The following is a 20,481-nucleotide window of genomic DNA, read 5'->3' on the forward strand; positions in this document are numbered from 1 at the left end:
GCCATCCTAGACAACTTAGTGAGACCCTGTGTCAAAAAAAAAAAAAAAGGAGTGGGATGTAATTCAGTGTTAGAGGGCCCCTGGGTTCAATTTCTAGTACAAATATATATACACACACATACACACACACACATACACACACTTTGAATAATCTCTAGATTACTTATAATACCAATACAATGCAAATGCTTTAAAAATAGTTGTTACACTGTATTGTTTAGAAAATAAGGACAAAAAAATCTGTATGTGTTAAGTAAAAATGCAATTCTTTTTTTCCAAATATTTTTTATCAATGGCAGGTTGAATTCAGGGGTGTGTTTCTGTGTGTGTGTGTGTGTGTGTGTGTGTCATACACCTAGAGAGTATAACTTACCCATGTACCTATTGCCCAACTTCAACTATTATGAATTTATAACTAATAAAATCTGTATCATTAAATGGGAATGGACTCACAAAGGTATTTCATTACATGTATCTATGTCTGTAATTCTGAGATGTCCTTCCCATTCTGTTTCGGGTTTAGAATTACCACTTTGGGGATCTGTTTTAGTCAGTTTTTCAATGCTGTGACTAAAAGACCTGAGAAGAACAATTTTAGAGGAGGAAAATATATTTGAGGGCTCATGGTTTCAGAGGTCTCAGTCCATATATAGCTCCATTTCTCAGGACTCAAGGTGAGACTGAACATCATGGCAGAAGAGTGTAATGAAGAGAAGCAGCTAATATGATGATCAGGAAGCAGAGAGAGAGATTCTATTCCCCAGATACAAAATATATATCCCAAAGGCACATCCTCAATGACCCACCTCCACTAGCCACACCCTACCCACCTTTAGTTACCATTCAGTTAATCCCATCAGTGGATTAATTCACTGTTTGAGTTGAGATTCTCACACCCAATCATTTCTCCTCTAAACCTTCTCCCATTGTATTACATAGGAGCTTTTCAAGGACACATCATATCCAAACTATAACAGGTTCCTTTAGATTTGTATCTATTCACAAACAGAACAGTAGGCAGTATTCACCAGGGCCACTGTTTACTTCTGACACTTTAGGGGAAGAAATTAATACTTTCCCAAAGGAACATCCAAGTACTGTCAACCATCGTATCCACAAGTCTTACATCTGTGAATTCAACCTGCCATTGATCAAAAGTATTTGGAAAAAAAGAATTACATCTTTACAGAACACATATAGATTTTTTTTGTCCGCTTTCTCTAAGCAATACAGTATAACAACTATTTTCAAAGCATTTGAATTATATTGGTATTATAAGTAACCTAGAGATTATTTAAAGTATATGAACTTAGAATGGATTCTATGCAAATACTATGCCATTTTCTATAAGGACCTGAGCATCTGAGACTTGGTATCTAAGGGAGTCACGGAGCCAGTTTCCTGCAAATACCAATCTTTTTCACACAGTGGTTTGGAAGTCTTTTTCTTTCTTGTTTTCTACCCCCCATCTCCCTCCAGCCCTCTGGCAGGGCCAGGAGTGGACAGAAACCAGGTGGGCTTTCTTGAGGCCCCAGGGGTGGGATCATGTCTGGCTTCCTGTCCCCTCCACAGGAGCCCTGGTGGACCAAGGCATCTTTGAAGAGCTCACAAGGGATGTCCTGCCTCGGCTGTCAGAGAAGATGCAGGACCTGGGGGTGATCTCCAGCATCTCGCTCTCCTGGTTCCTCACCCTCTTCCTAAGCGTCATGCCTTTTGAGAGCGCTGTGGTCATTGTTGATTGTTTCTTCTATGAGGGCATCAAAGTTATCCTGCAGGTGGCCTTGGCTGTCCTGGATGCCAACATGGAGCAGCTGCTGGGCTGCAGTGATGAGGGCGAGGCCATGACCGTGCTGGGCAGGTGACCAAGCCAGGCCCCTCTTGCTGCTGGGAAGCTGGTGGTAGAACCCCACCTCTCATTAGCACTGGGTGTGACTTAGTCAGCATTCAGTGACTGTGTCCACCAAGTTCCAAAACTAGGCCCAGGGACACCCTGGAGATGAGAGAGAGTTTTCCTAGTGGGAGCCCAAATAGCATTTGGAGAGTGATAAATGCTAGGACAGAGGAAATGAGGAGAAGTAACCAAGAACACCAGTCTTCAGGCCACCACTCATGTGTGGTCAGAGATGCTTTCTGGAAGAGTGACCCAGAGCTGAGATCCAGATGATGATGACCATTCTTGATGGTGGCCAGGAGACTCAGCACAGAAGGGCCTCCAGCTTCTAGCAAAGGCTGGGTCTCTCATTTCCACAAAGCTGTCTTGGTGGTATCTTCCTGAACTTACAGCCCCTCTACTTCCCCACTCCCAGATAACATGCCTACTATGGCTAGCTGAAGTAGCTGAAAGCCGTCCCACTGGGTCATGACTAAGGTTCAGGGGCTTCCTGGCCTCCTTCTCCTCTTGCTGCTCACATCCCATCCCTCATAGAATCTCTCTGAGATCTGAGTTCTTCCTTCCATCCCTACTGCCTCATCACAAACCCATGAGACCTCCCTGGGCCTGTGTCTACTTCTGCATGGTTTTCTCTGTTCTAGTTCCTCACATACCAGCATCCCACAGGACTCTTTCCAATCAGATCTGACCCTGTCCCTCCCCTGGGGGTTAGGGGACTCTATATCACATTTGGTCTTCTATACAAAAGAACTATCTGAGCTAGGCATGGTGGCACATGCCTGTAATCCCAGTGCCTGCCTCAGGAGAATGAGGCAGGAGGATCATAAATTCAAGGTCAGCTCCTTCCCAACCTCACTCTAGCCCATGCCCTGAACTTTGTACAGTCCTGCTGGTCTATGGGCATATCTGCCCAGCCTAGAACATTCCCAGCTACCAGGGACCATGTGGGACACTGCCACTTGCCTGTTGAGTCAGGCTAGTTATTGATGGGAACCCTGCCGACCTGGCAGAATTACACACACACCTCGCCCATACTCTGGTCCCCTAGTGTCAGAACACTCATATTCTGCAGTGAACAGAACAAGCCTCTCAGGAACATGTGTCGGGGATGGGCCATGGCCAGTGGGTATGGAGGGACCAGCTACCCTCTCCTACCCAAGTGTCATGTTTATCTCAAGAGAGACTGGGAGGGCTTGAAGTCCTGGCTAGCGTAGGCTGGCTAGCCAAAATAAGACCCTATCCATGAGCCTGTGTTCCTGAAGAAGCCAGGTTCCCTGGGCCACTGTAGGTACTGCCATAGCAGGCTTCCCCTCCAACTTTCTCCTGGGACTCCCTGATTCTTCCTGGTCAGGCCCCATCAACTCCAGAGAAGAAACATATCATCCTTCTAAGGAGGTAGGAGCTGGACTCATGGAGAGTGTCCAACCAGGGCCACCCCAGGGATAGCCAGGCATCCTCAGAGTCAGTGCTTAGGCCTCCTGTCAGGGTGAAGCCTTAAGGGAAGCTCTCCAGCTTGACAGAGGACCTGCCAGGGCACACTGCTGCCCTCCTGAAGGGTTACCAGTCCTCAGCACACTCCTTATCAGGAGTTGTCAGTACATTCCTTCGCTGTGGATGAGATGTACTGTGGTCACTGGATGGTCTAGAATTCTGTCCTTTAATCTTTACAGATACCTGGATAATGTGATCAATAAGCAGAGTGTCTCTCCTCCTATTCCACACCTCCATGCCCTGCTGACCAGTGGAGATGACCCTCCTGAAGAGGTGGACATCTTTGACCTCCTAAAAGTGTCCTATGAGGTCAGCAGAGCTGGTTTGGCCAGGCCATTCTCTCTGGCCTTTTGGTTTCAGGTGGCTGCACATGAGTGGGAGGGGTGACGACCCAGTGCACTGTGCTTGCACTTGATCTCACTGCTTCACTTTTGGCCTGTAGAAGTTCAGCAACCTGAGGGCCGACGACATTGAACAGATGCGGTTTAAGCAGAGACTGAAAGTGATCCAGTCCTTGGAGGACACAGCCAAGAGGAGTGTGGTACAGTAACTGACAGGGCAGGGGTGGGCCAGGTGGGTGACCCTGAAGACTCATCCCCGGGACTGGTGCACAGCCCTACTTGTGCCCTGTCCCTTGTGCTGCGTTGATTCCTAAGTCATGATAGGGTGGTGCATGAAATTGGAGTCCAGGAGTGTAGGTAAAAATTTGTGGAAGTAAGGAGAGGTCCTACTCATTTTTTTCCTGCTCATAGTTGGTAAGTGGGAAGCATTTCTTTCACCCTGCACCCTACAGGACAACCACCTTCTGGGCCAAGTCCTCCCAGCCTGGCTTTGCCATGTGTTCCCTGCCCCTGCCCCCAGATGGTAACACTCAGCTACCCTTTCCCTACCCCACACTGCATGCCTTTGCTAAAAGCCTTCTCTCTGGGGGGAGTCAGACTATTCCTGCCACCCATGCTGCAGGACCTATTCATGATCTCTGCCCCTGCAAAGGTAGGGAGTTATTACATTGCCTCTATATTCCCAACACTGTTCCTCAGGCCATTGAGGGTACTTTGATCACAAGCAACAGAAACTGAGTGACCCTGACTAGTTGAAGAAAAAACAGACTTGATTGGCAAGTGCCAGGACCCCTTCCAAAGAACCAGTCCTACGCAGGAATCCAGATGGCAAGAGCTTAATGACCATCTTCACCCTGTGTCTCTTGACTGGATGCTCAGAAAAAACTCTCCTCAGGTCCCTACGAACCCTTGGAAGGAGCTCAGGGAGTATGAACTGACTGGCTGGTGGTGGCAAGGGATGAGCATGGGGGCTGTACCCTCTCTCCTGAATGGACCATCCTCCATTTCTTGGCCAGCTGGTGATACCAAGAAGACAGTCTATGCCTTTACCCCTTCCACATGAGGAGTCTCTCAGCAAGCATCATGTTTCATTTATAACAGGAACTTGCAAATCAACCAGTACAGCCTATCTCTTTTTCCTTCTAGGTCCGAGCTATACCAGGGGACATTGGTTTCTCAATTGAAGAGCTGGAGGACCTTTACATGGTGTTTAAGGTGATAACTAAGAGCAAGAACAAGACCAGTCCCCCATCCTAATCCCCTAAGTGCACCCTCAGCACAGCAGCTTCCTGCCAGAAGAGAAATAACATTTAAAAGCATCCTCAGAGGCAGTTAGCATGAACCACATGTGTTGAAATTTAATCCTTCTTGGAGTTTAGATAGAACACTCTTTTAAATGGCAGAAAAATCCCTTCCAGCCAGCTAACATGTAAGAGGGCATGCTTTGGCTCATTTAACTGAAAAGTCTAGGATTCACAGCTTCAGGCATGGCTGTATTCAGATACTCAAACATGCTGTCTTGCTACTTAACTTCTGATATCCTCTAGACTGTTCTTCCTGTCTGCCATCAGCAACTCCAGGATATTCCTGTCAATAACCCCAGTGGAAAAAAAAATTTCTTTACAAGTGATTTTAGCAAAAGACCCAGGGTTGATTATTGGAGTGACTCAAGCTAGGTGCTAGTAGGATGATTTGGCTGCTCGGCCAAATGTGAGTCATGTGCCTGCTCCGCCCACCCCAAGCAAGGGGGCTGATTACTAACCCTTTAATCCCATGGCATAAGACTGGGTCAGGAGGAGTTCTCCATAAAGATTCCAGGTGCTGTTAACAAAAGAAGCAGGGAAAGGGTGCTGAAGAGGAGGCAAAGACAACAAGGTCCACACTTCCTTTGTCTTAGAGTTGCCAGATTCCATCTGCCCCTCCAACTGCCTTGGGATCATTTCCCAAGTTGACCACTGCACTGTAGCCTTAGGGTCAGAACAGTGGCAGTGGATCCACCCCTCACAGGTTGTACAAGTGTCTATCTCTTGGCTTCTCTGGTGCACCAGCATGAGGGGTTCTGTGAGATGCTGAAGTATCTGGCCATGCTCACCCACCCCCAGGGCTCTGCAGACCTGGACAGGGGAGGAGGGCAGATAACCTGGCCAGCCTGACCATCTAACATTGAAGGTGCTGAGAGGTCATCTCACCAGACTGTATCCCCCACAGGCCAAGCATCTGGCAAGTCAGTACTGGGGCAGTAGCCACACAGCAGCTATCCGCCGGGACCCCAGCTTGCCCTACTTGGAGCAGTACCGGATCGATGCAGGCCAGTTCCAGGAGCTCTTTGCCAGCCTGACACCGTGGGCCTGTGGCTCTCACACACCTGTGCTGGCAGGCCGCATGTTCCGGCTCCTGGACCAAAACAAGGACTCCCTGATCAACTTCAAGGAGTTCGTGACGGGGATGAGTGAGTGCCCCCAGGACCTACCAGGGCCCTGATCCTGCCAGAACCCTTTCTGAGAGCTTTCTAAATACTGATCCTGGTGTATCTGTCTCCCTTGCAGTGAGCATGGGGTGGCCTTGAGCCCTTGGCCCTTGATAAAGGAAGAGCAGTGTACCCACCGGAGACATGTTAGGGTCCAATGGGACTCCTGCCCTTACCCCCCTCACTCAGACCAGGGCTCCTGAAGGCTGGAGCTGCTGTCCCCAGAAGAAAGCCAAACTCTCCTAGAAAGGCTCTGGGGGGGAAAGGAGACCTGGTCTCATTCTACTGAATTCTCCAGGAAGGAGCCAGGCCTCCTCAGGCTGTTCCCCACTAGAACTCATGTGTTTTGGTCAGCTTTTTCCCTGCTGTGGCCAAAAGACCTTACAAGAACAATTTTTAGAGGAGGGAAAGTTTATTTGGAGCTCACAGTTCCAGAGGTCTCAGTCCATAGACAACTGAATCCATTGCTCTGTGTCAGAGGTGATGCAGAACATCATGGTGGAAGGGTGTGGCAAAGGAAAGCAACTTAGGACATGGTACCAGGAAGCAGAGAGCATTCTGCTCTCCAAGGACAAAATATAAACCCCAAAGGCATACCCCCAGGGACCCACCTCCTCTAGCTACTCTACTTGCTTACAGTTACCACCCATTTAATCCTTGTCAGTGGATTGACACATTGATTAGGTTAAGACTCTCATAACCTAATCCTTTCAACTCTGCATGTTCTTGCATTGTCTCATATGATGTATCCAAATCATAACACTGTGGGAAGGGGAGGTGCTGGAAGGAAGGCCTACAGTGAGGTTTGAAGCCCGCTTGTCAGCATGCCCTTCCCTGGCCTTGCTCCACAGGCGGGATGTACCATGGGGACCTCACAGAGAAGCTCAAGGCACTCTACAAGCTGCACCTTCCCCCAGGTGAGAGCCTCCCCACTGTGCCACAGGGGCCTCTTGCTTGTCCTGAGTTCAGGATCTCAAGGTAGACATAGGCTTCTGTGGGATGGTTGGACTCAGAGGTAGCCTTGTGGGGAGTCTGGGATCAGCAGAGTAGAGGCTTTGGTCCCAGTGTAAAGGAAGAGGAGGGAGCTGGAACCCTGGGGCTGAGGCCAGCCTGATGGTGGTCTGAGAGCAGGATCAGGACCTGGGAAACGCCATGGAAGGAGGATCCCATCAGCACAGGCAGTTGCTAGGAACAGGACTCTACCCATCAAATGGGCAGCTTGACCCAAAAGTGCAGCAGGTGGTAGGATGCATGAGTACAGATGCTGGTTTGTATCTGAGATCCTGTGCATTCATTAGTTTTTTGTAAGTTTCTCAAGAGTTCTCACTTATTTCCAGAGGGTCATCCTGAGGGCACCACCAAAGCCACCAAAGGAATCTTGTCATATGGCCACAAGCAAGGGCCACTTCCCTCTAGCCTAAGGGTGCTGGAACCTAATGGGGTCACAGTGAAGGTAGAACATCTCCTGTGGGCTATGGTCTGAGTGAAGGGGAGGAACCATGAGTGAAGGGGAAGGGCTCACAGAATTCAGACCAGAGCCATGACCACCAGGTTTCTGTTTGCGGCAAGAAAATACCTGTCTCAGCAAAGTGACCACTTGAAGGAGTATCTAAAGAGGGGTTATGCCCATTTTCTGAGGAGGAAATTGACTCAGGCAGGTGGAAATGATGGCTGGGTTGCTCTGATTGGCGGTGGAACTGACCAGGTCCCAAATATTTTCATTCACAACGTGTCCTGAAGAAGTTCATAGTCAGCCACTGCCCTCAGCACTGGTCCTGAGTGATTCTTAGAATATTAGGGCTGAGCTTCACCTCTAGAATTCTCCCTCTTCATTTGCCTGAAGTGGAGCCCAGACCTGTAATTTGTAAAGCTCTCCAGGTAATTGCTCTGCCGCCTGAACTGAAAAGGCTCCTGACACAGGGGTTCACACCTAGAGCTGGCCAGTGGCACCACCATTGAGGCCCAGGCTGAACAGACCTCACTGGGCCTGGATCCTATGAGTGAGGGCACACAGGATTGCCCTGCCATCTGAACTACCTTGGCCCAGCCTGCCTTGTTCAGGCATAGGACCTCCCTCCATACAACAGGGAACCCCCACCACAGAAACCTGTGGATCTGCAGCCCCAGGTATTCCTCAGACACTATCAGTAAATGCAAATAATGAGGAGGACCCGTATGTACTGATGAGAAATCATCTCTGAGATTTACAAAATGAAACAAAATGGCTTGAGCCTGCATGTGTGCCTGTAGGCACATGAAACATCCTAAAACACTGAACCAAATCACCACCAGGGTGGGAGGATGGCTTGCTTTTCACCACACCCCAGCTTTATTGATCACATTGCTTCCTAGCATGTGTACTACGTTTTCAAATTCAGTGTCAGGCCCAGATTATAGCTCAGTGGTAGATCACATGCTTAGCATGCACAAGGCCCTGGGCTCAATCCTAGTACTCTTCCAAAAACCCCACAATGTCAAAGTCAAGAAAGAAACAAACAACCAGAATTAATCATTACCATTAAACCTATTACCAGCTGGGTGTGATCACACACACATGTAATCCCAGCAACTTGGGATTCTGAAGCAGGAGGATCACAAGGTCAAGCCCAGCCTCAACAACTTAGGGAGACCCTCATAATAAAAAATAAAAAGGGGTAGGAGTGTAGCTTAGTAGTAAAGTGCCACTGGGTCTTGTCCCGGCAGTTAATCAATCAATTAATGATCAATTAAACGGTCTATTACCACATATTATAATCAGCATTCGAGCACTAGTAAGGCATACCAGGTGGGGAAAGCAAGGCCTCTGTCTAGGACTCCAGAAAGTTTGTTTTGAGTGAGTCTCGCAGTATCTTCTCCTGCCGCCACTTTTCACTTCTCTCCCAACACAGCTCTGAGCCCAGAAGAAGCCGAGTCAGCCCTGGAAGCCACTCATTATTTCACAGAAGACAGCTCCTCAGAAGGTGAGCGCTGCTGCTATGATGCCTGATGTGACCAGCAATGGCTCTGCAGCCACCAGTCTTCCCATGGGACCTTTGTGTGGACTCAGGGAGGAGGCCACCCTGGGGTTCTCCCGGGAGGGTCCTGCCCATGCTCCCTGGGTGGGGTCAGTCCCTGCAGATGTTCTCAACTCCTGTTTCTCTTGCTTTTCTGTCTCCCTGGACCTTGGCTTCTCTTTCTTCCCTCTGCGCCTTCTCTGCTGTCCCCTCCAGCATCTCCTCTGGCCTCAGATCTGGATCTTTTCCTGCCCTGGGAGACTCAAGGTCAGTCCCTGGAGGGCCAGAGAACCCCCTTCATCTGGGACTTCATCCTCCTAACACTCAGAAGTCTGGAAGCTATGTCCCAGGGACCCTTCTGAGACTTCACAGTGTCTTCTCCTGCCGCCATCTGTGGGTATAAGTCCTGAGAAGGACCCAGAACCCAGCCACTCCTTGTGAAAAACAGGGGACAGCATCCCTTGTTGCAGGGTGGTTAGTAAATAAAGACACAGCACATTGGGCATCAAGCAGGCCCAGGGTATTCCTTCTGCAGCCACATGCAAAAAGTGTCATCATGTTAATAGAAAAGAAATACATAATGCTGTCACTGCACCCATGTGAAACAGACACAGTGTGGGAAAGTGGAGGTCCAGGGAATGGTAGATATGTCCTGGAAAACATCTGTATGTTCATCCTATTTTTTCATTACAGAAAAATATATATGTTGAGTGCCTGTTATAATTCATCCCTGTGCCACATTTAAAGGCTGTTGGAGCCAGATACAGTGGTGCAAGCCTGTAATCCCAGCAGCTCAGAAGGCCAAGGCAGGAGGATCACAAGTTCAAAGCCAGCCTCAGCAATTTAGAGAGGCCCTGAGTAACTCAGTGAGACCCTGTCTCTAAATAAAGTACAAAAAGGGCTGGGAATGTGGCTCAGTGCATAAGCACTCCTGGGTTCCATCCCTGGTACCAAAATAAAGAAAGAAAGAAAACCTGTTTGAAACATCTGATCCAGGATAATGGGGGCATTCCAGACCCTGGGATTTGGCTATCAAGCTGGTCATGTGTGTTATACTTGCCCCATAAGGCCTGAAGATATAGCTCAGTGGTAGAGCACCTATAATTTCACAGGAGAGATTATACACACAAGGAATTGACCCAAAATGGAAAATAATGTGTATCACCAGGAATTTTGGAAACTGAGTCAAAAGGATCACAAGTTCAAGGCCAGCCTCAGAAACTCAGCAAGACCCTATCTCAAAAAATAAAAAGGACTAGGAATGTAGCTTAGTGATAAAGCACTCCTGGGTTCAATTCCCAATTCCAAATAATAATAAGTAAATAATAATAATAATGCATATCAAGATGCCTGTGGCAGTCCTGCTGACAGCACTGAAGAATGACTTGAATTTGAACATGACCTTGATTTCAAGAACATTACCTAAAGAGCCTGGTGCACCTTCTGTTGTACACGGAGCCTGAGCAAATCAAGGCTGCTCTAAGTTTGTCCCAAGTCTCCTGGAAGAGGACTCATGGTACACAGACTTGTCCTCAGGCCTCACAAGGACCCCAGGAAGCAGAGTCTCCATTCTATGATGAGATTCCTGAGCCCATAGCAGCATGCCCTTCACCACCAACACAGCCCTTGAGGGTAGTTCAGAGGTGGGATGCTGCTGTCTCTGCCTGAGTTCCCCCCACTGGCCACCTGACCTCAGGGAATAGCTCACCTGATTTTTCTCAGTTCATGTTCACATGTAGGCATCATGGTGTGTGCCAACTCCAGCAAAAGTGGCACTTTTTGAAATACTGTGCTGAGCACTAGATTCCCTTACACAGAATCCCTCATCTACTGGTGGTCCCAGGCAAATTTGGTCATTAGGACCCTTCCCCTAAATTTGACTTTTTTTTTAGCAGAAACTATAGAATTCATTAGTTCTCAGACTTTTCCATAATGCATATCATCATTTACTTACCAAACAGTGCGGTGAGACATGTATTCTTTTGAGAAACATGAAATAAGGGCCAGGTGTGATGGTGCATACCTGTAATCCCAACCATTAGGGAGACTGAAGCAGGAGGATTACAAGTTCTAGTCCAGCCTCTACCACTCAGCAAGATCCTGTCTCTAAAAAGGGCTGAGGATGTAGCTCAGAGGTAAATCACTCCTAGGTTCAATCCACAGTCCTTCCCCCACCAAGAAAGAGGAAAGAATGAAGGGAGGGAGGAAAGAAAGGAAGGGGAAGGAAAGAAGAAATGAGAATTCTTTGGCTGTGTGTGCGTGAGAGTGTGTGTGTGTGTGTGTGTGTGTGCGCACGCGCGCGTGTGTTTAACTGGGGAATTATACCCAGGGCCTCCAGCATGCTAAGCACTCTACCACTGAATTACACCCCCAGCAATTGGCTTTTTAAAAATGTAACCCAGTAAAAACATGGCCAGAAACTATAATGAACCAATTAAAAAAAAAAAAAAATGTGAGGGGGAAAAAAGAGAAATGGCCAGGCCCTCCCTTGCTGCAGTGCTATGGGACCAGGACCGTGCCAAGCAGTAGGGCAGCACTGGGGCCCGGGCTGGTTCTATAAAGCCACAGACTAGACCTTCAAGGACCTCAGTGGTTTATAATCAGAATAAAAATTTTCTCGATGTTCTTTTTGTTTTTCTGGTTGTCCAGAAGTACAATCACAGGAAGAGCGAGAAGGAAGTGGAAATGAGGATGTTCAAGAAAAAAGAGGAGGTACAGGCTATTCTCTACTGATGGTAGAGATCCAGGATGGGTGTGTTCTGGGTACCCTTGCTTACTGTGTCCCTCCCCTGTCACTTCGGGAGAGGCCCCCAACCCTGGGGAGATAGCAGATGTGTGCCTTGACACAGGATAGCGCATTAAGGTGAATAGCTCAGCTCATCAGCTACCACTGCCCCGCCCCCAGTCCCTCTCTAGGAGCCAGCAGCCCTCCCCCATTCACACTAGCCTCTCTCAAGCCTACATGTGATTCTCTCACCACCTTAAGGAAGCCGAGTTTGGGACCATTTTATCAGCTTAGGTCCAACCTCCTTCAGTTAACTAGGAGAGAACCATGGGTATTCTGGGTGTTTTTCTATCACCACTGCCCCAAATGCCAGTGTATTTCATAACAGGGCCCAAGTAAGTCCCATGCCAGAGAAAATGCAACCCCATTCCTTTCTGCTTCCAGCCTGCAACTCTCTTTCTCTCATTTGACAGATGGAGATTAATCTCTTTTTCTCCCAACTCACAGAGGAGAAGGGGACTAGCCCTCCAGACTACCGACACTACCTTCGAATGTGGGCCAAAGAGAAAGAGGCTCAGAAGGAGACAATTAAGGATCTTCCCAAGATGAACCAGGTAGGCTCAATTGGAGCCCACAAGAGATGTTTCTAGAGAATTTTGGCTGACTGGGGCCTCACACCACCCACACTCCAGAGGTTTCCTGCGGAGTGGAAATTCTCTTCCCTCCCTCTAGAGCCTGTTAGTCCTGGATAACAGTTAGTTATGATTCCAGAAAGGAGGCTAGTTGCTCCACGACCCCATACAGGTGGTGTTCCCATATTAACCATTTGCTTTTTTAAACCAATATCCATAAACCAGAGACATACCACGTAGCTTAGTCTGCAATAGCCAGAAACTCACACTTTCTTTTACAAGAAAGTTCACTATGTTCCAGCTCCCTCCCAGCCCTGCCCAGGCATCTGCATAAGCAGGCTTACTTGTTCCTTCTGTAGTAGGTTCTTCATTTGCTGTTCTGTCAGTTTAGGAGTTTAGCACCTTGCCAAGGGTCTCAGCCAGGGAGTGGCCAACCCTGGTTTCAGACTATGGACATCTAACCAAAGTTAGTTCTTCAGCCTGACCATGACCCTCAGACCAGACTTCACCCTGGCTGTGCTCAGATGGGACCTGCAGTTGGAGCAGTCCCTCACTCACAGGCCTGAAGATGGGGCACCATGGAATGAGGCTTCTTCCCATCATCAGGCCGAGAGTCCTGAATGTATGTTTAAGACCTAGAACCTGGCTTTCCCTAGCCCTCCTCAACTGAACAAGTATACACCTTGTTGTCACCCCCTGTCCTTCAGTAAAGGACAGTAGAAGTTGCTTCTGATTAAAAATATAAAAGCCAAAACTAGTTCCAAAATATGAGGAATTTTGGATTAGGTTTGTGATTAGGTTTAGAAAGATAAAGGGGCTGGGAATCAGGCTTATTGGTAAAGACTGGCCTAGCAGGTGCAAGGCTCTGAGTTCCATTCCCAGCCCCACAAAAACAAAAAAGCCCTCATAAAAGTAGCTCTCTCTGGCTCCGCATGGTGACACACACCTGTAATCCCAGCAACTCTGGAAGCTGAGGCAGGAGGATCACAAGTTCCTGGCCAGCCTCAGCAATTTAGCAAGACCCTCAGCAACTTAATGAGACCCTGTCTCAAAATAAAAAGGACTAAGGCTATATAGCTCAGGGGTAAAGCACCCTGGGGTTAAATCCTCGGGAAAAAAAAAAAGTAGTCAGGCTCTCTAAGCTAGCAGAATTACAAACAGAAACCGGAAACCAGGACAATCCAAGTCAATCATGTATCCTACTGATGAGAAAGGCAGCTGGGAAAGAAAGGCTTTTGAAGGGCTACAAGACATTGGTCAAGTCACTTTTCCTCTGAGTCTGAGTATCCTAATCTGTAAAATGGGAATGGTAAGGCACAGGTTTATGGAGACAATATTCCAGCACCAATTAGAGTGGCCTGCATTCTCAGTCCAGCTAATATAACCCATATTTTACCATCTCCCTGTACTGTTTTTCTCTTTAAGGAGCAATTTATTGAGCTCTGCAAGACACTATACAACATGTTCAGTGAAGATCCCATGGAGCAAGACTTGTACCATGCCATCGCCACAGTGGCCAGCCTCCTCCTCCGCATCGGTGAGGTAGGGAAGAAGTTCTCAACCCGGACGGGCAGAAAGCCCAGGGATGGTGCCCACAGCGGGGATCACAACAGTACCACTGAGGAGGACGAGCTACCAGCACCTGAACCCCATCAGGACCCAATACGGGAGCTTCAGCCACCAGCTGCAGGGGACCCCCAGGCCAAGGCTGGTGGAGACACCCACCTTGGGAAAGCACCACAGGAAAGCCAGATGGTGGTAGAGGGGGGCAGTGGCGAGGGGCAGCTTCTGTCTGATGATGAAACCAAAGATGACATATCCATGTCCTCATACTCAGTGGTCAGCACAGGCTCCCTGCAGTGCGAGGACCTTGCAGATGACACAGTGCTGGTGGGTGGAGAGGCCCGCAGTCCCACAGCCACCTCACGCACTGGGGGCACTGTGGACACGGACTGGTGCATTTCCTTTGAGCAGATCCTGGCCTCCATTCTGACAGAGTCTGTGTTAGTGAACTTCTTTGAGAAGAGGGTAGACATTGGACTCAAGATCAAGGACCAAAAGAAGGTGGAGAGACAATTCAGCACCTCCAGTGACCATGAGCAGTCTGGGGTTTTGGGCTGACCTCTGCAGCTGCACTGCTCTGGCTGAAGCCTCAGAAGTAGGGGCCAGCCTTTGTCTCCTCCTTCCCTTCCTGTTTTCTCCTTTCACCCTCATTCTCCCCAGAAACAATGAATTGTAAACACAAAGGCCAATGCAGACCCAGTTGCCTTAGAAGCATTCCTGGGCCTGTACACCCCACTGCCCAGGAAAAGGCTGGCCACCCACCTCCTCTCTGATTGGCGGGAACCCTCCTAGAGCCTGGCTGCCCCTCCTAGTGTTAGAGCCTCTCAGATCTGCCCATACTTGCCTCACATCCTTGCACCCCATGCTGTGCTCAGGCAACACTAGGTCCTCCAACCACAGAGCCATCTTCATACAGCTGTGTGGCCCAGGTACCAGATCCTACCACTTGGCACCAGGTAGGAGGGTCATAAGCTTATCAGGTTTCAAAGTGATCAGGCCCTTAAGCCTGAGCCTCCTGACTGGGGAACTCAGCAGAAAGCATCTCTTGCATAGGGGTGGGCGCGTTAACCTTACATGCGGTTTTGCTTCTTTGTCACCATTAACTTTGAAAGCACATCCTCAGGTCCTCATCTATCTCTTTGTATTCAGTTCAGTTGGCTAAACATCACACTGTGCTCAATGCCTTAATCCCTCAAATAAAAAAAATAAAATAAAACCCACTGTGTATAGTGCCTTAAAGTGGCCTTCAACAACTGCTTAGGCCTCCTGACTTCTCCCTAGGCCAGGAATGGGACCCAGGCCTCATTCTGGAAGTTCAGGACATTTGGTCCCCCACAAAGGGTGGGGGAGTTGCCATGCCTGCCAGTTTAGATGTAGACATCGTACCAATTGACTTGTGACAGAAAAAGCCCTGAGCTCTACAGGTCTTAGTGGGCAGTGGGACAGAAGTATAGATGTGTCTCAGCCCTGAGCTATAGCAAGTCACTAGATTCTAGAAGCAGAGTGTGGGCCACAGGCAACCAGTGGGGGTCTCCTTGAGCTGAGTCACACAGGGCTGAGCCACAAGGACCACTTTATTTGCAGCAGGAGTTGAAGTGGATCACTGTGTCCAGTGTTTGCCCCCACATGGGGCCACTCTCGCTTTTACTAAAAGATATATCTCTGTGTCTGGGTTTTTTTTTTTTTCCGCACTGGTAAGGAACCCAGGGTCTTGCTCATGCCAGGCAAGTGTCCTCTCACATAGCCACATACACAAACCTTTTTTTTTTTCCTTTTCTTTTTTTTAATTGTTGATGGACCTTTATTTTATTTATTTATATGTGGTGCTGAGAATTGAACCCAATGCCTCACACATTCTAGACATTCAGTGCTCTACCACTGAACTACAACCCCAGCCCCACAAATTCTCTTGTTTTGTTTTTAAATTTTGAGAGGGTCAGGCTAAACTGGTCAGGCTGGTTGCAAAGCCTCCTGATCACAGGCATGAACCACCATATCCAGCCTTTTTGTTTTTAAATTTAATAGCTTTATTGAGGTATAACTTAATATATCATAAAATCTATTTGTTAATGTCCAAGCCAATGAATTCTAGTTTATAGAGTTGTGCAACTATTTCCACAAGGCAGTTTTTGAAACATTTCCAACACATCTGAAAGACCCCTCAGGCCATTTGTAGGGAGTCTGTGTTCTTATCTTGAGTCCCAGGCAACTACTTTCCATGGATTTCCTAGTTTTTTAAATTGCAGTATAGGGCAAGCAGTGTGGCTCAGTAGTAGAGTACTTGTCTAACATGCACAAGGTCCTGGGTTACATCCCCAGCACAAGAAAATAAAATAACATGCACTATGACTTTACCTTGTTCTCAACTGCTATGCCCCATTCTCAATAAATGCAGCAAAACAACAGCAAGGAAACTGAACAACTGTTCTTTTTTTCTTTAAAAACAACCATTTTAAAAATGTGCAGACAGGCACAGTGGCTCAAGCCTGAAATCCCAGCAACTCAGGAGGCTGAGGTAGGAGGTTGTAAGTTGAGGTCAACCTCAACAATTTATCAAGACTCTTAACAACTTAACAAGATAGTGTCTCAAAAATAAAAAGTCTAGGGATAGATACAGCTCAGTAGTAGAGCACTCCTGCGCTTAATTGCTAGTACAAAACAAAAACAAAAAAAGCCACAAAATTGAAGAACATGATTTCTTTTCTAGTATTTATTCCAAACCACTATAATTACAACAGATTTCTGCCAAAAATACTATTCTTGGCCATAATGCAATTAGATATGCATGAGAATCTCATACATTTGCTAGTTTGGAATCTTAAAGTTGATTGTAATCAATTAGGCTTTAATAACTTGGAATTTGGATAAATGAAACTTATGAATATAACAAAAAAATAATATAAAAGAATAGCTGGGGGGCTGGGGTTGTAGCTCAGTGGTAGAGTACTCATCTAGCACATGCAAGGCCCTGGGTTCAATCCTCAGCATCACATAAAAATAAGTAAGTAAAATAAAGGCATTGTGTCCAACTACACCTAAAAAATAAATGTTTTTAAAGGAAAAAAAAAGAAAAAAGAATAGCTGGGCACAGTGGTTCACACCTCTGTGGGATTCCAGCAACTCAGGAGGTTGAGGCAGGAGGACTACAAATTCAAGGATAGCTTGGGGCAATTTAGTTAGACCTTGTCTCAAAATAGAAAAGGACTGGGGGCTGGGGATATAGTTCAGCTAGTAGAGTGCTTGCCTTGCATGCACAAGGCCCTGAGTTTGATACCCAGCACTAAAAAAAAAAAAAGGACTGGGCATGTAGCTCTGCGGTAGAGTGTACCTGGGTCTAATCCACAGTGAAAGGGAGAGAGGTAGGGAGAGAGAGAGAAAGGGAAAAAAGTAAGAACATAAAAGAATAATCTAACCTATTCACATTATAAAAGAATGTACAAAAATATGTCAGGCATGGTAGCCTGACCTATAGTATCAGGTACTTGGGAGGCTGAGGCAGGAAGATGTCTAGTACAGAGGAGTTCCAGACCAGCCTGGGACAACAATGAGTCCGTCCCCCGCCCCTCTTTCACACACTCATACACACACACAAAAAAAACTGTTTTGTTTTGGTTGCAACAGTACTTTCCATGTGTTAATCATTGAACCTGGAATGAGAATCAAAATGTTTAACCACCAGAACAGTAACACTAAATAAGAATGAAGGAAATAAATTTTCAATATATGCTTATCCTGCAAGTAAACATGAATAATTGTATATTTTAAAACTGCTTAGCCATGCTTAGTGATGTGAACCTGTAGTCTCAGCACTAGGCAGGAAGAACATTGAGCCTCGTAGTTTGAGTGAAAGGAAGAAAGAAAGGGAGGGAAGAATAGGATACATGTGTGTTTTACCGCTGAGGCACATCCCTAGCCCTTTTTATTTTATATTTGAGACAGGTCTTGCTAAATTACCCAGGCTGACCCCAAACTTGATATCCTCCAGCCTCAGCCTCCTGAGTCACTAAAATTATAAGCACTCACCACTTTGCCCAATAAACCCAAAATGTTTTATGTCACTGGTTTGGGGAGCATATATTTTTTTTTCTGGTTGGTTCTGAGGCGAGCCAGTGGGTATGCAAAAATGGAGAAGCAGGCAATTATTGGCCAAGTCAAGGTCTCAGTCAATTGAGATTTGGGGGAGTCTGGTTATTTGCAGAGGTTTCAGATCATAGTTCTGTTGTTATATAGTGCCTGTGTCACCAGCCGTGCTGTTAATAATTACTCAAGAGGCGGATTGTCTTTAAATGCAAGCATATATTTGATCAGACCAATCATCAAACATAAACAATTAATGCAAAAAGTGTTGAGTTGCTGGAGCACCCCAACTAGCATTTAATGCACACTAATTAACACTACAAGCAAATCACACAATCTAGGGCAACCAGGAGCCCCAAAATACTTTGGATGCCACGCAATTTCTCTTAGCCAAAGAGCAGACATGGCCATTGTCCAGTGATTCTCTCCAGCCGATGGATGTATGTCAGGGAATGGTAGAGTCAATCTGGGGATGGACAGCAAGGCAGCCAGTCTCACTGATGTCCTTGGAGCAGCCTCATTAATGTAGCAAAACAAGTGACTTAAATATAGTTCCAAGTTGATGGTGTACGTTGGTGATTGGTTACACCCAGTGAAAGTCAATGTCCATTGGTTATGTCCAGTGAGATGATGTAATTGCAACAGGGTATGTTCTTTGCGCATGTCCATGGAGCTGTGCTCCCTATTGATTGTAACCAGTTACTGTTAAATGTGCCTATGGTTAGTGCCCCTTATAGCTCCTTATCAATTGCAACCAGATATGACTAAGAAAGCCTATGGCTGCTGTTCCTTATGGCCAGTAACTTAGTGAGTCCCAGCATGTCCCAACATGTCTATGGCAGATGCTCTTTATACCTGGCCATTGTCCATTTGCAACTCAGTCTTTGAAACACAATTTTTAAATTTTTTTTCTGATATATACTTATTGTGAAAAATTTGGAAAATATTTTTTAAATCATAATCCTACCCACCTACACAAACACGCACACCTAGGAATAAATAAATGACAGATTTTATATAACTGAAATTATGTACATTTTGTAACCACCTTGCTTTTATTAAATAAAAAGTTATTCAGTGACAGCAGATAAAGAATGAAGAGTTATGGAAAATGATAATCTGCAAAACAACCCCCAAAGAAAAGCAGAGAGACAATGCTGCTCCGGAGGAGGGAAGGGAAACTAGCCAAGCATTATTATCCTTCCAGTAAATTCTTTCCTGATAACAGGGGCCCTGAGGAAGGATGTGGGAGGCTGACTAGCATGTGACCATGCTGAACTGTGCGGCATCCAGCAGTCACGCTGTGATCTGGAGAGCCCCGGTCTTCTAAGGTGTGAGCAACTGTGTCTTCATGCATGGGTGTGCCTTCCTGTATCCCCATGGGTCGAGCTGTGCTCACCTGTTCCTTTGTAATATTACCCCTTGCCCTGTTTAGGATAGAATGTTCCATGGAAACACCTTTTGTGTGTCCCCTTTCTTACTGTGCCCTTGGGTGTCAGTCAACCTGCTGACAGCAGACATCATGAAGCTGAACTCAGCCCCCTGAAACCTGACCCCTTACCTCATTTGAATGGCTACTCCTCAGTAAAAAAGGTCAGTATGTGCTCTCTCTCTCTTTCTGCGGACCCTTAAGGTTAGAGGAGCCATCACAGCACCCCCAAGGAAAAAAAACATTTCTATCTCTTATGTGGTTATTTTGCGCAGCTCAGTTCCCCTGGAGTGACCCTGAGTGTTTTAGTCAAGTGCGACCCAGTGGCAGAAGGAGTCGAATACTGAAACGCTGGGAGACAATAACTTCCAGAAAAAGAAATGCCCATCCCTCACAATCTGGACTCCTATCTCTTCAAGTAACAATGAGTTTCAACCTTTTACAGCTTCCCTTCTGAATTAAAACTTTTAACCTATGTAACTAGCCCCTGACTGTCTGAAACCACCCTAATTGTACCCTATAAACCAAAATCCTCTCTGTAAACAATGGCCATTTTCGCATCCAGTACCTGAAGAACAATAAATGGTTTCCCTGAATCTGTTGAGGTCTACTCCCATCATTTTGTGCTTACAAAACACAGCAAGGAAGACTTTATTCAAGACTATCAGACTAGGTATAAGGCCAGAGGCCAAGCACAGTGATAGTAGGCCCACCCCTGTAATCCCAGCAGTTAGGGAGGCTGAGGCAAGAGGATCACAAATTCAAAGCCAGCCTCAGCAATTTAGCAAGGCATTAGACAACTTAGCAAGATCATGTCTCAACATAAAAATTTAAAAAAGGGCTGGGAATGTGGCTCAGTTATTAAACACCCT

The 20,481-nt window shown here is 46.8% G+C and overlaps 1 protein-coding gene across 6 annotated transcripts in view; it reads left to right on the forward strand.

The window, feature by feature from the left end:
• Positions 1-20,205, forward strand: part of Tbc1d9b (TBC1 domain family member 9B) — a 51,923-nt gene extending 31,718 nt beyond the window's left edge. The window contains exons 12-24 of one of the 6 annotated variants that reach the window (XR_009228029.1): positions 1,573-1,858; positions 3,562-3,691; positions 3,825-3,923; positions 4,870-4,938; positions 5,932-6,172; positions 7,042-7,107; positions 9,079-9,150; positions 9,400-9,450; positions 11,833-11,895; positions 12,416-12,522; positions 13,966-14,082; positions 19,409-19,511; positions 19,616-20,205. Coding sequence is in view for 5 of the 6 variants with exons in the window: in XM_046457038.2 (XP_046312994.1) it covers positions 1,573-1,858; positions 3,562-3,691; positions 3,825-3,923; positions 4,870-4,938; positions 5,932-6,172; positions 7,042-7,107; positions 9,079-9,150; positions 9,400-9,450; positions 11,833-11,895; positions 12,416-12,522; positions 13,966-14,661 (1,880 nt within the window). In the remaining variant the exon portion in view is untranslated. Of the gene's footprint in view, positions 1-1,572; positions 1,859-3,561; positions 3,692-3,824; positions 3,924-4,869; positions 4,939-5,931; positions 6,173-7,041; positions 7,108-9,078; positions 9,151-9,399; positions 9,451-11,832; positions 11,896-12,415; positions 12,523-13,965; positions 17,402-19,408; positions 19,512-19,615 lie in introns of those variants that run through there. The other 5 variants (XM_058583356.1, XM_058583355.1, XM_046457042.2 and 2 more) reach the window with 5 other exon arrangements.
• Positions 20,206-20,481: the final 276 nt, after the last annotated feature.

Source organism: Marmota monax, unplaced genomic scaffold (genome assembly GCF_021218885.2).
Source record: "Marmota monax isolate L192 unplaced genomic scaffold, Marmota_monax_Labrador192_F-V1.1 WCK01_AAM20220418_F8-fsc00263, whole genome shotgun sequence".
Classification (NCBI taxonomy): Eukaryota; Metazoa; Chordata; class Mammalia; order Rodentia; family Sciuridae; genus Marmota; species Marmota monax.